Here is a 19,010-nt window from a genome sequence, read left to right as displayed (position 1 = left end):
GTCTGGAGTTTCTCATTTAGTGTGAACATCGCCAATGCTACGGTTACAGGAGTGCTGATAATCCCCCTCCTTAGCAGGTGGTTGCCATGACAACTGCTTCAGCAGCGCGGGTTAGGGCTGCTTTCTCTCTCTCTCTCTCTCTCTCTCTCTCTCTCGCTGTCTAAATTCATTTAGAGATGAAACCCGTCACTGCTGCTGATGCAACGTCCTCGAAGCCATACGTGTCTCAGCAGCAGCAGAAGAAGCTGCTGCTGAACTGTCTGTCTGTGTTGTCAAGTTTAAAGCAACTTCAGGAGTGTGATTTTTTTTTTTGGAGGGGGGGAAGAGGGGAAAAAACATGGGTGTGGGATGAATGAAAAGAAGCTTCATGTATTTTTAGTTTTGCTGTTAAACTATTAAAAAACAATCAAGGTTCAGATGTCCAGATGTCTCTTGTTCTAAACATCACCTCCATCATTGTCATTTCAGAGCCTGTTATTCCCATCCTGTCCTGAAGGTGTCCTCAGTGTTCCCCACCCTAAGTCATCACCTGTTCCCGACCTCATAATCAGTCTGCAAGTAGGTCCATTTAAACACCCCTTTTCCTCATGTTTCTATCACCACCGGCCTGTTGGATCTTCTTTGACTGCATTTAAAGATGGCCGACATTTTCACTCAAACGAGTGCAGCTGAGTTGGATCAACATCTTGGACTTGAGGCCAAGATGCCTGCTCTGCTATTAAAGCTGTTAAAGCAGTCAATTTCATCACATTTAGGCCTCCAACGAGAGAAGCTGTCATGTTGTCCATCTTTATTTACAGTCTGTGGTTCAGGGTGGAAGAGTGACACACACATAAGTAGCATAGAGACTACTTTCCCACACAGGACATTCTCACAGCATTCATCCATTTTGCAGTATAATTTCAAAGGTTTTTAAAACTTTATCCCTTGTCCTACCCCTGCTGTGGTTCCACTGATATATAAGCGCCTTTTCATTTCCTTTTGCCACAATGTCCAGGTGTTAACAGTTTCCAGTCTCATAGTAAAACTAGCTTCCCAAATTAAAGCACAAAAGAACATTTCTCTTCCTCCTGGTCCTTCTCGACCTTTATAAATCCCCTGTCCGCGCCGCTCAAATGTAGCCTTAATTACATCGAAGCAATTACAGAGCCGATAGGACGGCCTCATCCTCTGAGGAAGGAGGGGAAGAAAGGCTGCCGCAAGAAACTTCAGAGTGACATAAAAGTAAAAATTTGTCCCTGGTGGTCCTGCATGCAACAAAAACAGTCGAGAAAAAGCTTTTTAAGCACTGAAGGAGCAGCACACATACGATGTCCAGTAGGTGTACGCATACTTTGGATTGTCTGTGGATTTATTCCTAATATAATCTGGGCCTTTAATGCTTAAACTAAGAGAAACTGCGCTTATTATGGCTGCACCAGCTGATACGTCTTTGACAATACTGGAATGTTCTTGCGTTAATTTTGGAACGAAATTTATCATAATGCCTTCTTTTCTGCAGTTATGGTGGTGGAGGTTTCATTCACAGTGAAACAGTGCTGCCATCTTGTGGTGGATTACCCACAACACACCTAAAAAAAAGCCAAGTAGATGCATTTGTCTTTATTCTGGTAGTCTGAGAAACTAATGAGGGATTCACATCTATTTCATAACAGAAAACAAAGACATTTGTTATAATTTTAATATTTATTTGTTCTACAGTTTGTGTTGGTGGTTGTTGCTGTTTTCTTGGCCTTAACTGAAGTCTTCCCACCTTCCTGTTCACTTTGTTTGTCCTGTTAAGTGAAAGATTGGGTACAGAATATTGTCTGAGAGGCAGGGAACCTTTAGATTTTTTTAAGTATAAATCTATTGTAGCTGTGCAATAAGTGTTTGTACTCAGAAAACAAACAGTAACTCACTGATTTCTTTGAGTTTGTAATCGCCTCACTAAGGCAGTGGCACTGTGAAGGCAGCACAAGCTGTCCTTAGACCTGCTTGGCTGACTCTGGGGCTCCCGGTGACCCGATACCCTCTCTCTGCCAGTGCCTGAAACAACATCTCTGTGTTAGCTAGCACACAGTGCCATCCTCCTGTAATTACAGGGGACATGTGTCTGTAACTGATCCCACGGCCTCCTCCTTCCTGGCTGCATGGTTGGACAGTAACAGAAATCGTCCAGTCACTCCAGTCCTCCTCCTGAGCCAACAACAGTCCATTCAAGGAGTGGGAGAGGCCTGCTCAGTGAAGGCACACACACCCGAGTTCCATTTTTGTTCGTAACCTCTTTATAGTTGGTTATTCGCTACACTCAGGTCAATTCTGCTTCACTTCTTTGACCATATTTATGTTAAATAGAAGTCATTGTTCTGCAGGAAGTCTATAGATGACATCACAGAACGTATTTATGAAAAAGGAAGAGGAAACAACATGGGGTAAAGGTCCATACTGTTTTATTAGGTTGTATCTCAGATTAAATGACAAAGATGGATGAACAGATGCTGGAATACATTTTTAAAGCCAGCATCATTAGTCATCTAAAGCCACAGAGCTCTGCAAGAACTCGTCTTTTTTTATTGAAATGCATGAGGATCACCTTCATTGTGAAAATTCTTCAGTCCAACTACATTCATGGCCAAAACACAAATCAAAAGGTTAACCATTGAAAGGTTGCAAGGCATGACACTGACTTTAGCACTTAACATGATGACGTCCTAAAAAGGAGTACTGCATTGCTTCCGACTTCACTTTGGTATTGCATTTATACATTACAATATTCTGCAAAGAAACGATGTACAACTGCATAAATATAAAAGTCTTCACCATGTTTAATTGTTAAAACATTGAGTTACACCAAAAAAGAAAAAGAAAAAAAAAACAAAAAAAAAACAGAACAACTCAAGTTAGCACCGTCGCCCTTACAGCAAGCCAAAGTGTCTAACAGGCTGGACACACAAGTCTACATTCAAGGCAAAAAATCAACAGTAAAAGGCCCGAAACCCAGCACACACCGATTCAAACTAAAAGAGTCTCACGTGATCAGACGTAAAAGAAATAAAAAGAGGAAAGAAAGTTTCCTGGAGTGCAGCCTTTTCCTCACACAGATCAGAAGAGAGAAATCATTAAATTAGCTTTGCGACGGACGCTAAAGCTGGAGGACATGAGGAAAACGGCGTGGCTTTAGGAGGACCAGATTTTGCGGCAACTACTGCACACTCCAAAAAAATAAAAATATCTACTGAAACCACACAAGGCAGCGTTATGCAGAGGGGACGAACACAGCGACGCACACTCAACAATGTCCCATGGCTCGTGGAAAAGTCTCATTTACAGCAGAATAAATATTTCCATCGGGCCTATTGCTCCTCTAGATTACACTCTAAGGCTAGACAGAGAGGTGTAGAAGCTAGTGATGAAAGCAGACAGAATACATGTCGGTCCCCTAACTGGTTTTTAAATTCAAGACTAGTTGTGATTGACTTAACTGCTACAGCTGCCCCCTCTATTTTCTTATCTTCTACAGATTGGTGTTATGGGGCAGATGGGAGGAGGGTGGGTGGGGGGGTGTGCTATGGTCCTGATGTCGGTCATAAACTGTTAATATGGAACTTAACCTCAAAGCGTCCCTGGTAGCGGTCCTTGTCACTGTAGTCGATGTTGTCTCCGAACACTTTGCACTCGATGCGCAGTTCAGTGTTCAGCGTCAGGTTGTTGAACTGCAGCGCCACCAGCGGCTGCAGGTACTGAGGGTGCAGCAGCTTGCCGTAGTACGGGTAGTACTGCAGGGGGAAGCCGCCGCCAATACCGTAGTACTTGATCTCCCCAATTTTACCAACATCCTCCTCTTTCTGGAGAAACAGACAAGGTTGGTGGAGGAGTAGGGTGAGTCAGTGGTCACCAACAGATTTATTCTGAAGTGGAAAGTGTGTGTGTGTGTGTGTGTGTGTGTGTGTGTGTACCTTGCTTGTGCAGTGGAGAGGGATCACGTTGGGCTGCACCTTTGGTTGAGCCTCTTCAGGAATACTTTCATTGGAGGTCGGGGGCTGAACAGAGAACACAGTTTAAGAATAAAACCAGTGATGTCACATCCTCATTTACAGTCTCTGGTTTCACACATAGCTTATGCTGCCCCCTTGTGGCAGCATCATTTAAAGTGGCTACAACAGGGCCAGTCATTTAAAATTACCCTTGGGCGGTAGTTGACGATCCTGTTGAGCTTTACGATCAGACATGGCTTGCCCTGCTTGAAGCCAAATTCAGTGTCATCAAGGCCAGAGCAGGGTCCCAGCAGGGTCCTGGAGAACCGGCAGGCTTTTCTGATGCCCACATCGCTCTCTAAGTCGCCGCGATTCTTGTACTCTGCAGGCTCCTCTGGAAGACACAAGGAAAGTTTAAGAATTTGTGTAGAGAAGAGGGTTGTAAATAAACAATTAGAGCAGATGTAATGTACCTCCACAGTCCTCAAATTTCATCATATCTTTCTGGTCGTTTTCATCGTACTTGGCCAGGAATTCCCTCAGAGCTTTGGTGTAGGGCAGGTAGGTCTCCATATCATTGAGGTTGAAGGAGACTTCAGCTTTGTCTGATCGTGGGGTGTGCGAGAGGCCTGCGAGGATGACAGAACACATCAGAAAAACCCTGAGTGTGCATCTCGAGTTACTGAGACACATCCAGGGACACTGAGTATTTTTTGCAGATTCGGTTCATTTGACTGATATTATAGGCCACAGATAGAGTTCCCTCTTTGTGCTAAGATGGGCTGAATACAGTCCGCACCTGCAATGTCTGACTGGGACAAAACCCAGCAAATGCTCCTTCTTAAAGCACCAGCCCGTCTGTTGTGTTTGAGCGGAATCTATTAATCGCATATTTAGAACTCCCTATCTACTCTAATCAGCTGAGCAGAGATCAGGTCGTTGACAGGAGATCTCCATGTGACATAACTGTGTTTGGACGACCTTAGTGAACACACAGAAACGCCTCCACCAGCCTCCACTCTTGAGTCGACTGTATCTGCGCACACTCAGTAAACCCCAGCTGGCCCTCCCTGCCATGGAAACCTGGCAGCGCCGCATACACGGGGGACGACAGATAAAAGAGTTCATTTCCAACACAATATGCTGCTTTGAAGACAGAACACCTCAGCACTGCACTCACCACCAGCCCGTTCATACACTGATAAGCATCAACACGTCTGACTGTGCAGGTGTCTCTGCAGCTACACCCATTTTTTAATGACTACCATGTCAAGATGCAGCAGAAAGCAAAGGGTGATCTGTTAAAGATTCTAAGAGGTGAATCAATAAACGTAATAATCAATGGTAGTTCAAATTCTAGTGGAAATCTAAAGCTTCATGGCTAACGGCTTCCATGCAACTGCTAGCTTCCAACTGTAGCAAAACACTGAGTGGATACAAACAAACTATTCAGCTAAATTAGCTACTGGTACAAATGGCAAAACAACAACAAATCAATGTGGTGTAGCTACATTTAGCTAGCAGCTAAGTTTAGCCATAAACAGGAAATGATGTATTAGTACCAATCAAATGTAGCTAACCTCAGCAGCTGTTAGCCAGCTAGCTGTAATTTAGAATTTTTTTATATTTAGCTGCACATTTGAAAGCAACCCAGGACTAATGCTCAGTGTGGTGCAACAGTGAACAGTCTAGGATGATCACTCCCATGGGGGTGGGGGTGGGGGGTGTGAGGTCAGTGAGAAGGCTGAACTCATCCCACACCCTCATTCATGGACTCCGATTTGCTGGAAATGTAGTCACAAGATGCTCTAATAAGCTAAAACAAGGCCCTGCTTGGTGCTGTTACTCCTTCATACGGCCGTCACTAAATGGTGTGTTAATGTCTCAGAGTCTACAGACTCCATGGCAGATCTGTAGCCGTCCTTACCAGGGGGTGCAACTCTGTCCTGCCAGGTGGGCTTGTAGTCACTCAGGGTGAGCAGCATGGCCTGGATGGTGCCGACAAAGACCCCGGCCAGGAAGCCGTAGAAAACCACATAGAACAAAAAGATTTTTACTGTGGAGGAGAAAAGATAAAAGAAATGTCAGAACATAAAGAGCAGCTTTATGACAGAGCAAAGGCACAACAACTGATAACAGTTACACAACAGTGTAGTGACAGTGTTTTACAGTTAAAGCATTAAAGCATGACAAGATCTCATGTCCGTAAATGTCTGGCGGTCGATTCTCACACCATCACATGACTTCTTAGCAGACAGAGCCGCTTCACGCCATTTACATCTTTATGATGCTACAGAGGATTCCACTACAAACAAGCTAATAATATTCAGCAACATGAGTAGTAACATCATTTTGTGAATAGCAGTGAGCTAGCCGAGGCAGCTATGTGACTGCAGTCTGCAGCCTCACCACCAGGTGCCACTAAACACCACTCGGAGGTCCTTTAACTCGCGTTATCATCCACAAGGTGACACGTGCTAACAGCTAGCATTCAGAGGACCTCTCAGCCTGTGAAAACTCCCAAAAGGGAGCACCGGCTCCTCTTCAGTTGTATTCTGCCAGGCAACAAATTAACCTTCCAGCTAGTCGTCTATACGTTGTGCCTCCCCCTCCATCCTCCTGCTGCAGGAGGCAATGTCACAAGGACACAACAGATTAACACATGACACACTGCTTGTTAGATGCAAGGACGTGTGATAAATGCTGCGTTTCATCCGACACATAACCACACACACAGAATTCATTCCAGCATAAAGTCAGCCTTGTTCTGACAGCCTCACAGCCGCCATGGAAGAAAAGCTGGGAACACGTCTGATGACATGCGTCCTCTCATCACAGCCTTCAGCTCTGCGCATGGCACAGTTCAATGCATCAGCACTTTCTCATGACCTCAGAAGGACAAACAGCAGCCTCAGCTGGAGCCCTGATCCGCACTCAAACACCTCTCCTCCCAGGTGTGTGCGAGTCCACGCAGCACCCGTGGGGCTGTGACATTGTGAGGAAGAACAAGGGCACGCGCTGTGCGATGCCGGGGAAACGGGAGAAGAAAGGTCGAACAGGTTAATCAGTGGTATTGTTGTTCAGATTACAGTGACATCTGATCAGAGGAACCCGACACGGATCGATACTCCTCTCTCCGTTTACGCGCAGGCCTATCACCTTGACTCACCTTGGACTATGATGCATTTTTAACCCTTTGACTGCCAGCTACTAAACTGCTGAAACACCACTGTGGACGTCTCTCCATCAACACACACACACACACACTAGCTGCAGCCACACGCGCTCTGAATGTCCAATCAGAGCTTCACGTGAGACTCAGCTCCACGCGCGCGCGCATACCCACACAACCGCGCGCATACCCATTTACCCACACACACACACACAGGGGAAACTTTCTCAGTCACCATGACGCAATCTCGCGCTCTGCTGTTGAATGCAGCAAAGTCAATTCAAACAGGTGGCAGGAAACACGACGCGCCTCGTGCGCACTACCACGACCGCGAGAGCGCGCAGCAAGTATACTCACGCCAACTGGCTCCGGTACGACCGAGCAGCTCTCCTTTCTCCGAGTTCCACAGAAACTTCTTCCATCCGCCATCGTCTTTATTTGAAGACATGTTGACTTATGGCCCGAGCTGTTAACTCCGTCCGTACGTCCGCGCGTGTTTGAACCCACTCCCGGCTCGTCGTGCAAGCACCCAGCGCAATCGGTGCCTCGACTCCCCAATATAAACCCCCTCCTACAAGACTCCGCCCGAAACTTACAGCAAGTTACCTTGCAGGAGGAGGGCGGAACGGTGGCAGCCAATCAGAAGCCTGAGGGGAGGGGGGATCTTTGCGTCGCTCTGACGTCAGGAAGACGTACGCAGAGTCTATGGAGGCAGCAGATATGCAGAGCTATAGATGTTTTGGCTGAGCTCTGCAGATAAGTGTGTGTAGGAGAGAGTCAGTCATTACCTGGTACAACCCAAACCAGAACAAAACCAGCAGACAGATCAATACATTAAAAATACAGACAGTGTTAGAATGATGCACTTTATATATGAGAGAAGAGAAGGCAGATGTTCACATTTTTGTCCTATAAGAATAAGTCCTTCACTCTGGTGCTAACATGTTTGTAGGTCACTGGCAGTAGTAAACTGCCTGTGTCACATCCTGTTCCCTCATCATGACGTCAATAGATTTTTTAATGGGCTTTTGGTCTATACACCACATAACATACAAAGTACACCATTTATTTATGTGTCTGTAGAAAAAAGGTTGTTACTAACAAATGGCTGAAAGGGACAACAAAGGGTGTCCACACTGATGTCCATGTAAAAGTAGTGGTGGTATTGTTCTAAAGTCTCCAGCCTCTAGTGGCGTCTTGCTGAACTGCAGTTTTTTGGATGCTCCTGCTTTGTGTTTGGTTGCAGACTTTTTGTAATTCAGCATGACTGCTCAGGTTAAGTCACTGCATGGCAACAATTACCAGGAGGGCCAGATTACAGCGCGCTAACCTGCAATTCTGAACCATGTCGGTTTTTCTCAAACAGTCATTATGGCACAAACAATGCAGTCATTTCATCCCCTAAACAGACAACATGGACTTCATTCAGCTGAAGTCTCTGTTCCCACTCTAACACAGTAGGTGTCCTGACCCCCCCCACCCCCCCCCCACCCCACACACACGCACACACCACAGAGATAATAGGCTGTAGCTACACAGTACTGCAAGTATACACAGAGCTGAAACTTGTACATGCATCCTGCTTCTGCAGCCTCTATCCCCTCTCTGAGATTGGCCCCAAGGGCATCTCTGCTCCCGGTGCCAGAGGCCACACCACGACCCAGTTTTCTATCTGAGCTCAAAATAAGAAGCTTTTCATTCTGCTGTGTGTGTGTGTGTTACCTCTTTAACACAGGAAATACACCATCTGAATTAAATTAGCAAACTGTGTAAGATTGGCCTCACTAACCCGCCGCTCGCTGCACACACACACATCGCTCTGACGCACATATAAACCTTTGAGCTTCGCATTCTTGTCTGGCTGTGTGTGTGTGTCTGTGTTCATGCATGCGTGTGTAAAATTGCTCAGCAATGCGCTTCCATCTAGGTTTCTTGAGCCGTGTGCATTTGTTTGAATGTAAACACGTGTGTGTAGGTGTGATTGGTCAGAATGCTACACATGGTGGTTTTGACCTTTAAATATTACCTCAAGGACAAAAGGAGTTCTTGAGTGAAGGTCTCCATTAATTACCGATTTGTGAATTAAAAAAAAAAAAGACCTGACACCTGCCTGTAAAAGCTTGTGAGCTGTTTTATTTTGAAAGGACTAATTTAGGCTTACTACCTCTCTTCAATGGCACTATCAACCAGCTAAATTACTTTTATACTTTATGTTATGCCATCAACAGTACTAGATAAATGCATTATAGGTATGCCACGGCTAGGTGGCTAAGCTAGTTTAGCAAGGATAACACTTATTAGCTTTTGTTATGATTGATAAACGATGGAAAATTGAGGCAGCATAGCTTGAACAAGCTAACTAAAAATGATAAAATACTACAAGTGAGCAGAAAAATCATTAGTCAATAATTTTGTAGTGACAAGTGAGAAAAAGTAAACTAACTTGGATGTCTAAGAGGAAATCTTACCCAAAAATGATGCTAATGTGCTGAACGAAATGTCAGCATGTGAGAAATATTTTAGCTAAAGATCTGCCTGTTACCACTGTTACTAATAAGATTATCTGTGGAAATGTTGGTGCAAATTGAACCTAAGCAGGAAGTGTCCCTTTCACCTTGAGACACACACATACATGTTTATTGTGTACACACGCACAGACAAAAGGCAGTAGTTGTCTAGGCGTGGTCGCTGAGAGACACCTGGCTATATCATTAGAAGAACGTCAGGCTTTATCTCGCTCACAGAGCCGGCTTCAGCGCTGCACATATAAACACAGGAAACAAGCAAATTCTGACCAGCTTTGGATCAAGAAGTGTTTACAGAAACAGCAATTTTAGGAGCTTGTCCTGTCATGTTTAGAGCAACAAGAATGTAGCTATTAAAAGAACTGCAGTCTGAGCTGGCTAACAGGAAAAATAGGCTCATCGACTTTAAACATGATGGAAATGAGCTTCATCCGGCAGGCACACCGAAGTTAATGACTTATAAATTAAAGCAGTGCTGTGGTTTCTAAGATCCTTTCCCCTGTGGGTCTCCTCTTAGTTCCACAACCAGGATGAAAGACTTTTGCTTCAATGTCATGCACGAGAGATGCAGCAGCAGGATGGGGAGGGGGCAGAAGAAAAGCGCAGTCACAGAGGCTGTCAGGCTTTAAAGTCAAATTTAAAATCTGAAAGTGAGTGGAGCTGCAGAAACAGTAGCAGATACAGTCACTTCCACCATCTGTCCACGCACGGAGCTCCTGACCTTCACACTGTGATGAGTGGTGATTCTGCTGTTTGTAGGCGAAACAGTCAGAGGAATCTGTAGCATCAGTGTTTAGATGGCTTTGACCTGCTAAGAGGACGACCTGCATGTTGGACGGAGTAGTATCCTGTGGCTGTAAAGGTTTAACAGAAATGCTTTCCTGCCTGTGTGTGCGATAAAAACACTCTTTAACTTATAGAACAAAAGTCCTTTTGTTAGTCACGACCCCAAGGCCACAACTATAACGGCGCAGAGGTCAATTATTTACAGAGGGTCATAATGGAAAGTTTAAATGTCCTCTCTCACAGGCGCTGGTTAATATGTGCAGAAACACATCTGAAGTATTAGCATCTAAAAAGGCCTCAGATGAAGCTCTGATTACATCACATATCTCAGGATCTTGTGCAGGAGATGAGGTGCTGTGAGGTATTTGTGCATTTAAGTCAGGTGAATGTTTGACTCTGAAATCCAATCCTCCGAATCCAGGACGTGATGTCATGATGAGTGAAAGCGGGAACCAGATAGGCCTGCTACCATTTCATCTGCTCCCTCGCTCTGCTTGTATGAAGCTCACCTGGAAATCAATTGGATGCAGGATGTAAAAGTCTGTACAAAAGTCAGACTTTGGCAGAGCCGTCACGTGCCAGCTGCTGCTGTCCACTGTGTAACCAACACTCCCAACGTATTAAACTTTCATGCGGCTCTCCAGACGTCTTGACCTGCCGCACTCCTGATGCTGTTCTTGCGAAACTGGTTACAAATTAATCCACTCCTTGCTCATATTTAGCTGCTGCAAACCCCAGCATAAAGTTTAGCGCTCATTCCTTCCAATAATTCATGTGATGGTTAATATTTGAGCCAGATAGATAACCTGAGGCAGAATTAGACTCCGGCTCTTTAAGCTGTTATGAAAGTCTTGTTTTGAAGTGACTCAGACTCAGATGATTGTGGTTTTAGCAGCAGTGAGGTTTTTTTGTCTGACAAGTGAAACTGATAGGCGCTCAGCTCAACGGCAGCTTTATGTCGTGTTTGCTCTGATGAGACTCACAACAGTTGAAGTGTGCGTGGTGGGAGTGACGGTGGCACTCGTGCAGGCTGAAGGGTAAAGGAAGTGCTCAATCTGATGATTTTGTGAGTCTGCAGCATCTGTTTGGAATAAGAAAAGGCTGCGTGGTCACATGACCGAAGGCCTCATATTAGCACTTGTTGAAAGGTAAAGCAGCATTGTGTGGCTGACAAAGAAGACACTGTGAGTCCACCATGATGCCCTTGAAGAACAAGGTGAAAGTACCACAACACGCCCTGACCTGCAGTCATATAAAACACACAACCATTAACAGAGTCTGCTGCACCTGATAAGAGAATACAAAATCCCAGATCGTCCTGTCCTCGCTAAGGATTATTACACGTCAGATTTCAGTGATGATGAAGATCGGAACTTCATCTGCTCCACACGTGTCAACGTCACCTACTTCTATTGTGACGACAACAAAATCACGGTCACGGATCACCACTCAGTGTCAACAAAGTCTATGAGTACAGTCCGCTTTTGCACTGCCCTTCACGTGTCTGCACTCACCTGTCTTTGGTTAAAGATGGCGGCTTAAAGCTTAAAGGGTTGACACGCTGCTTTGGAGTTTTAACACGGACGTCTGTGCGCCTTCTGCAATGGCTTTATTTCCTAACTGCCGACTGCAGTTGACCAAGCAGCACGTAAATGCATGGCAATCATAAAAATGTGTGTTTCATGTGTGCAGAAGAGGGAAAAGAAACTCTCTGACTAATCTGCTGTTTGTAGTGAGATTTTGAAACCACGCATAATATTTCTCAATCCCACTGCAGCTTTTGTCTCTAGTCAGGCTATGAATTAAACCACAAAGGAGCAGACAATGTGGCCGTTCCCACAAATTCCTCTCATGCTGTCCTCCTGTGAAAACATGAAGGAGGTTCTTTCTGTTGTAAATACTTTCAGGTGAGCGTGAAGAGTCACCTTGTCCCGGCAGAACAGTGCACCTCTTCCTGCCTCTCTGCCCTGCCCCCTTCTTACTACTACTTCCTACTACAGATATCATCATGACTGCATCCACGCTGCTACACCTGCACAGGCTGGTCAGCTCTTCTCATGGGGGAACTGACCTCCGGAGGTTTGACAAAGCGTGACGCTCCGAGGTCATCTGCCATCTTTTCACATTCTTCATTGTATATTGCAGGTTTTCTGGTAGCAGGAGTGGAGCTGCAGTAATCTCCGCCCCCCATAGATCACCTGAGCAGTGAACCAGGAAATAAGGACTGCGGCAAGTAGAGTGTCCTTCCAGGGCTCACCTTCAACTTTAGACTCTCACGCACCATCTTTGTAAACTATATAAGATAGCATCAATTCTCTGCACAAATATAGTCACGCTTATCACAGCAGAGACACATTTACAGCCCACAGCAAAAAAACACAGAGCTGAGATCCGCTGAAATTCATCTGCTCAGAGGACACCGTACTCACTGAAGTAAAGATCCTCCATACACACACACTCTTTTTTTTCCAGCATGATTAGTGTTTTTGGTAGCAACAAAACATTTCCATGTACAAGGTGGAACATATACACACCTACAGAGAGAAAGGGAGGGAGGATCAGATTGCAGTGGCTGCTCAATGAGGAGGATGTGTCCTCCAGATGTCACTGGTGACGGAAAAGTACTGTCACACCCAGTGGAGCCTTCTGTAGGAGAGGGGATTAAATGATTAGCCTCACTTTCATTTGCTCTCTTCTCTCCTGTTCTTACAGAAAAATGTGCTGACGGGGACATTCTTCCTGCTCCTCTGTGAGGGAGAATGAGTTCACTGCTCTAAGTTTAGACTGGAGTACACACACACACACATGCCATTTCATAACAGGTCACTACATGTTTTTATATAGAAAGATTTAAAAAAAAATTCTGCTGCAAGATCCTACAGTTCCCATCATACATCTCAATAGCATCATTTTGTTCGAGCACTACTGTGAAACAGCAGACGATCCCTCCAAGGATGTTTCTCACATTGTGTGCATGTAGATGTTTGCAGCGTGTCTGCCACCTACTGGGCATCAAGCGGCACTGCACAAAATATGCTGAGGTAAAATGCAGCTTTATTCTCCCCCCACACACACACACACATTTTATGTATGCTTGTTGTCATGTGAAGTATAATTTCTCTAATTGGACTAACATATAGCAAGAATTAACCCTAAAGCCCGGAAAAGCATTAGCATTTTAGCACTTCCGGTTTGTACAATGTACTATTTGCGCGCAAGAGCAATAATATACGACCAATACTTTTAATAAATCGTTGTACGAAACAAAAAACACTTATAAATACGTTTTGACACTTATTCTCGTCACTTTTTTAAAATTATTAATAGTTTTTAGTTGGTGATTTAATGCCACAAACGCCGGTACAGCAGGTGGCGACGTGTCTCCATGACTCCCCGCCAACAAACACCGAAGAAGAAGGGTGCTACGCTATGAGGTGTACAGCGCTCTGTTGAGGGATTTAAGTTCAGTGAAGTTATTTCAGAGTAGTTATGGATATTGCTTTGTATCTGATAGCTGCTGCTATCCTCGTTGTCCTGATTGTTTTTGCGGTGAAGGTGCGGCAGAAAACACGGGAAGGTAAGGGGCGTGTGAGCCAACGTTAAACATCTGGGAGCTAATGCTAACTGTTAGCATGGGGTATATTAAGCTGTAACCGTAACTTAAGGTTCGTAGGTGTGTCTTTAAAATACAGTATGATATGTGAACGAATATTAAGGGTGTGAAATTGTGTTTTTTTATGAAAACTTTTCACTCAAGACGACTTAATGCTACGTCAGCTCACAGTCAGCTGTCATGTGTCAAAAACTACGGTGGCTGCAGTGGGTCGACATTCCTTCCGTTGTTTTGTTTAGTAATGGCTTCTGTTATGTTATGTTTTCTCAGCTGATGTGGAGCATGAGAGGGATGTTGGCCGGGCAGCAGGCGCCCCTCAGCGGGCAGCAGAGGAGCGAGGAGCCGGTATGCCTCGCAGGAGGAGGAACCTCGCTTCCGTGATGGCAAACAGACAACAGAGAGAAGTCGTTGAGCACGGTAAACACATTCAAAGCGTGGTTTGTGTTTGTATCTGAGCAGATGCTGTATGTAATGTGTGATGTAATGAGATGCTGTGGACTTCAGAGGAGGAGCATGTGGAGGAAGAAGAGGAAGAGCAGCAGGGTTTCCGTCCAACTGCAAAGGTCGGAGCCAAAAAGCAGAGAAAGCTGGAGGAGAAACAGGCCAAGAAGGCCCAGAGAGAGGTGAGGCAGATGGTAGACTAACTCCTCTGCCTTTCAGCTGTGACAACCACTGACTGATGGACCCTGCTTTCCCATAATTGCAATTCTTAGGTGGAGATGGAGGAGAGAGAGGAGAGGAAGAGGATGCAGGAGCTCAGAGAACAGGAGAGGCGGCAGGAGGAGGAGAAGGAGCGGCTGCTGGAACAGAAACAGGTGTCACACTCAGTCCTCCCAGGAGCTCTGTGTGTTTATGTGAGGAGAAGCTGACACTCTGTGCTGCTCTTTATTCAGGAAGAAGCGGAGCGCCGAGCCAAAGAGGAGCAGGAAAGACGAGAGGAAGAGGAGTACCTGAGACTGAAAGCCTCCTTCATCATTGAAGACCAGGGAGAGGAGGAGCAGCTCTCTGAAGACCAGGTCAGATCATGTCAGATCATGTTCAACGTTTTTTTTCCTCCATCTTTGGATATCAGTTAAAGTCTGTGTTTTTTTTTTTACTCTACTTTAGTCACGCAACCTGCTGCAAGAGTTCATCCAGTACATCGAGGTAAGACTCGGCCCCCTCTGACCTGCACTTAAGTGTCTGTATGTTGTGTTTTAACGGCCTTCTCTCTCTTGCAGAGCTCTAAGGTGGTCCTCCTGGAGGACCTGGCCTCTCACTTTGGAATGAGGACTCAGGACGCTATCGCCCGACTGCAGGACCTTTTAGCTGAAGGCTCGCTCACAGGTTGGTGGTTGAGAAAGAACATAAGAACAACCTGCTCTGTTCCTGTTCACTGACTAAATCCTTGTGTCTTCTGTAACTGCAGGTGTGATAGATGACAGAGGGAAGTTTATCTCCATTACCCCAGAGGAGCTGAACTCAGTGGCTCAGTTCATCAGACAGAGAGGCAGAGTGTCAATCACAGAGCTGGCTCAGGCCAGCAACTCTCTCATCAACCTGATGCCCGAGAGCCGCAGCACTGCCTGAAGGACACATAACGGGACGCCTGACTGCTGGAAGTGAATGTCAGCAGCTGGTGAGAAGACGTGCAGCTTCAGCGCTCATCCTCCAAACCAGCTAAAGCTCCTCTGTCAGCAGTGAGTGGTTCTAAATGTACTTTTGCTTTAAGTAACCGAGAGCAAGAAGACCCGAGTCACACATCAGAACCAGTTATGGGCTTGGATTTTAGAGATTTTAATCTCACTTATTGAATGTAAATAAAAAACACAACTAAGGAACAAAAATAATTACATCTTGTGATTTGAGTTCATACACTGATGCAGGCACATCAAATCTAAACTGAAGAGGTAGAGAATATCAGCTGGATTCCTCCTGGTTTTTATTTCTTTCTAGGTGTCTCTCTTTTATCTCCCATGTTGAGGTGGCTCCTCTGTCCTGAAAACACAACAGCACATCAGTCCAGAATCCTAACCTCTGTAAAAGCCCATTTGTTTCATATTAATACCTTAATCAGCACTCCGAGCGGTGCCAGGTCAGTCCTGAGGGTGTCGCAGGCTTTGAGCAAAGGGATCCTGTCCGGGTACAGTGCAGGTTTTTTGGATGAGTCCTCCTGACGTGTGAGCGCAAAGGCTCGGACTTCACTCCTGAAACGAGTCAGCTGTTCCACCACAGCATGCAGGTTTCCTCCATGACCCAGCGCACCAGCGTCCTGAACATGACAGCACATCCGTTAGCCCACACAAACATACACACCTTCCTGCTGTGTGAATGAATCTGACCTGACTGTGCAGCAGATCGACCCCGAACACATCCAAGACGTCTCTGATGTAAGTGACTATCGCTCCAAACACTGCAGAGCTGTGGGCTGCTCCACCACACTGTACACACACACACAGCGGTGCCACAATCAGTCCACCAGGTGTGAACACATCATGTGACCTGCAGGTGGGACGGTCAGCTTACCGTGGAAACAGGTTGGAGTTGGCGGTTTCCATGATAAACCAGGTTCATCAGAGCGCTGACGGCTCGCGGCGTATCAAAGTCATCTGCCAGAGCTTTCAGCGTACTGGACTTGGTCTCAGCCAACCTGAAGAAAGAACAACTGCTGACACAGACAGAGAAAAGACGAAGAAGAGCGAGGAGAAGAATCTACCTCTCCCAGAGGACCTCTTCCTGTACAGGTGAACACTGCAGTTGACCCGTCACGTAGGCCTGAACAGCATGGATGAAGTTGGAGATTGTTTCCAGACAGGTCCGAGCCTCCGCCATACTGCTGTCACTGTAGTCTATGGCTGTGGAGACAAGGCATAGTCTACATCCTGCTCCACGACTGAGGGGAGTGTTTCAACATGAAGATTATAATCCCACCTGATCTGTATTTGGCCAGAAGACAAAACATTCTGAATTCATTGGCAGAGTAGGACTGCAGGAAGTCCTGTTGGATGACAGAGACATGATAAGCAGGCACTATTTATTTATCATAACTAATGATTACTCCACCTTGATGGTGATGTAGTTCTTCAAAGATTTGGACATCTTCTCTGTGCTGCCTTTCAGGTGTAAGTGCCCTAAGATAAAGAACAAGAAAGGAAAACTGTAAAAGAAAATCCTAATTTGAAGAAGTCTATGGTCAGAATTTCACCTGAGTGGAGGAAGTAGTTTGCCCACTGTCCACACTGGTGATAGGCTTCACTCTGAGCGATCTCGTTCTCATGGTGAGGAAAAGCCAGGTCGATTCCTCCAGAGTGGATATCTAGCTGCCTCCCAAACACACGGCTGGAGCCAGCACAGACACAACAGCACTGCATAAACACCGTGTCAGCTGTTACAGTGAATGTCAGGCTGTGGTGAGTCCAAACCTGGCAACAGTAGAACATTCGATGTGCCAGCCAGGCCGTCCTCTGCCCCACGGAGACTCCCAGTATGGCTCCTGAGGTTTAGACGGCTTCCACAAGGCGAAGTCCCTCGGGTCGCATTTATTTGAGCTGCCTGCAAATATGTTCAGATTATTAAATGTTCAACTCCGTCAAACTCCTTTCCAGAAGACGACTCACCAGTTTCTCCCTGAGATTCTACAGCTCCCACAAACCTGCCATATCTGTCCCCAATGGACTGGATGTCAAAATACACATCACCTGAAAACACAAAGCAGATCACACCTGTGGGCTCAGACACTGCAGACACACAGCTGTTAATCCAGACGTCCACACTCACCTTCCTTTGTGGCATAAGCATGTCCGTTTCTGATGATCCCCTCGATAAACGCAACAATATGATGCACATTCTCAGTGACTCTGAGATACACTGCAGGAGGAATCACCTCAGGAACGACAACAACAACATGTTTATAGACAATCATTAAAACACATGTTTACATTCACTTTACTGCAGCAAGCACACCTTCAGTGACAGCATGTCCTTCTTGAATTCATCCTCATACATTCTAGATAAGAAGGCTGAGGAAACATTTTCCTGTCAACCCAGGGAAACAAAAGTTTAGAATAAAACACGATTTATTCACACACACACAGGCGTGCGGCTGATTCTTCACCTCCCAACTCCTTTTGATGATTTTGTCATCGATGTCAGTGATGACCATGGCATGAATGACAGTGACTCCGAACATCCGGGACAGAATCCTCTGCAGGATGTCAAACCTAACATATGAACTGAGACGGTTAAGGAAACAAGACACAAGAGACCTCAGTTAGTTGATTCCAACAGGCGACGTCAACAGTGCTTACAAGCTGTTCCAAATGTTTTGAGATAAAAACGGTATTTTTAAGAAATGAAACTTTATTTCAGGCTTTCCTGGGTCTCAGCAGCATAATCTCGCGAGACTTTGAAAATAACATTGGCAAACTAGAGTATCTTTAGTGAAGTCATCAGCTCTCTCTCTCACACACACACAGGTTTGTAGTGACGGTGTTTACATCATTACCATGCGTGACCCAGGTGGGCGTGGTCGTACACGGTGGGTCCACAGCTGTACCTGAAACACACGGACAAGTTATCGCACAGCTTCCAGACTCCATGCTGCCTTCGTGTAGCTCTCCGTACCAGGTAGCGACTCCCTCTCTGGCCAGGATGAGCGGCTCCTTCTGTTTGGTCAGGCTGTTGTAGGTCTTTACGCCTGTGTCAAACCCGCTCGGTCTCACCCATGTCTTACCCGGAGTACCGCAGCAGGACCTGGTCCGGGCTGCGGTACTGAATCCCACGTAAAGGCGCTTTGCTCCCCGTAACCTCACCGAGTGTCTCCACATTGTCCTGAGCAGCATTGTTAGCTTAGCCTAGCTGCTCCAAATCAACCAACATTAATCGATCGATGATCAATCAAAAACATATTAATCCGTTAGCTGTTAAGAGTGAGGTTTCCACGCACATTTGTGTCACCTCCGCACTTCTCGCGAGAAACT

The 19,010-nt window shown here is 45.8% G+C and overlaps 3 protein-coding genes across 3 annotated transcripts; 1 reads left to right on the top strand and 2 right to left on the bottom strand.

The window, feature by feature from the left end:
- Positions 1–2,415: 2,415 nt before the first annotated feature.
- On the bottom strand, positions 2,416–7,694 carry LOC114431881 (sodium/potassium-transporting ATPase subunit beta-233-like). Its single transcript, XM_028399552.1, has 6 exons — positions 7,486–7,694; positions 5,884–6,012; positions 4,430–4,585; positions 4,166–4,350; positions 3,939–4,022; positions 2,416–3,827 (listed from the first exon to the last, which is right to left on the bottom strand). Exons 1-6 carry the CDS (start codon positions 7,574–7,576, stop codon positions 3,567–3,569), a joined length of 906 nt encoding a protein of 301 aa, XP_028255353.1. The 5' UTR covers positions 7,577–7,694; the 3' UTR covers positions 2,416–3,566.
- A 6,132-nt stretch (positions 7,695–13,826) lies between these two features.
- Positions 13,827–15,881, top strand: LOC114447404 (DDRGK domain-containing protein 1-like). The gene is made up of 8 exons (XM_028423634.1): positions 13,827–14,016; positions 14,323–14,469; positions 14,557–14,675; positions 14,766–14,867; positions 14,946–15,068; positions 15,160–15,198; positions 15,273–15,378; positions 15,461–15,881. The coding sequence occupies exons 1-8, from the start codon at positions 13,929–13,931 to the stop codon at positions 15,619–15,621; spliced, it is 885 nt and encodes a 294-aa protein (XP_028279435.1). The 5' UTR covers positions 13,827–13,928; the 3' UTR covers positions 15,622–15,881.
- A 62-nt stretch (positions 15,882–15,943) lies between these two features.
- On the bottom strand, positions 15,944–19,007 carry LOC114447373 (probable cysteine--tRNA ligase, mitochondrial). The gene is made up of 15 exons (XM_028423601.1): positions 18,655–19,007; positions 18,536–18,586; positions 18,146–18,263; positions 17,995–18,066; positions 17,809–17,914; positions 17,649–17,729; positions 17,454–17,583; positions 17,237–17,370; positions 17,095–17,162; positions 16,963–17,029; positions 16,748–16,886; positions 16,558–16,681; positions 16,374–16,472; positions 16,100–16,303; positions 15,944–16,029 (listed from the first exon to the last, which is right to left on the bottom strand). The coding sequence occupies exons 1-15, from the start codon at positions 18,870–18,872 to the stop codon at positions 15,952–15,954; spliced, it is 1,689 nt and encodes a 562-aa protein (XP_028279402.1). The 5' UTR covers positions 18,873–19,007; the 3' UTR covers positions 15,944–15,951.
- Positions 19,008–19,010: the final 3 nt, after the last annotated feature.

This window comes from Parambassis ranga, chromosome 2 (assembly GCF_900634625.1).
Source record: "Parambassis ranga chromosome 2, fParRan2.1, whole genome shotgun sequence".
NCBI classification, from domain to species: Eukaryota; Metazoa; Chordata; class Actinopteri; family Ambassidae; genus Parambassis; species Parambassis ranga.
Note: the sequence above shows the minus strand (reverse complement) of the source record. Positions and strands in the feature narration are given on the sequence as shown.

What these genes read in the sequence shown, in the direction of transcription:
- LOC114447373 (XM_028423601.1), bottom strand. Translation starts at nt 18,872, where the DNA reads ATGCTGCTCAGGACAATGTGGAGACACTCGGTGAGGTTACGGGGAGCA. An exon ending in AGAATCTCAGGGAGAAACTG is followed by an intron (nt 17,584 to 17,648) that starts GTGAGTCGTCTT and finishes ACATATTTGCAG; the next exon opens with GCAGCTCAAATAAATGCGAC. An exon ending in AGAACTACATCACCATCAAG is followed by an intron (nt 17,030 to 17,094) that starts GTGGAGTAATCA and finishes GTCATCCAACAG; the next exon opens with GACTTCCTGCAGTCCTACTC.
- LOC114431881 (XM_028399552.1), bottom strand. Translation starts at nt 7,576, where the DNA reads ATGTCTTCAAATAAAGACGATGGCGGATGGAAGAAGTTTCTGTGGAAC. An exon ending in GGACAGAGTTGCACCCCCTG is followed by an intron (nt 4,586 to 5,883) that starts GTAAGGACGGCT and finishes TCATCCTCGCAG; the next exon opens with GCCTCTCGCACACCCCACGA. An exon ending in GAAATTTGAGGACTGTGGAG is followed by an intron (nt 4,351 to 4,429) that starts GTACATTACATC and finishes TGTGTCTTCCAG; the next exon opens with AGGAGCCTGCAGAGTACAAG.
- LOC114447404 (XM_028423634.1), top strand. Translation starts at nt 13,929, where the DNA reads ATGGATATTGCTTTGTATCTGATAGCTGCTGCTATCCTCGTTGTCCTG. An exon ending in GAGAGAAGTCGTTGAGCACG is followed by an intron (nt 14,470 to 14,556) that starts GTAAACACATTC and finishes TGTGGACTTCAG; the next exon opens with AGGAGGAGCATGTGGAGGAA. An exon ending in GGCTGCTGGAACAGAAACAG is followed by an intron (nt 14,868 to 14,945) that starts GTGTCACACTCA and finishes CTCTTTATTCAG; the next exon opens with GAAGAAGCGGAGCGCCGAGC.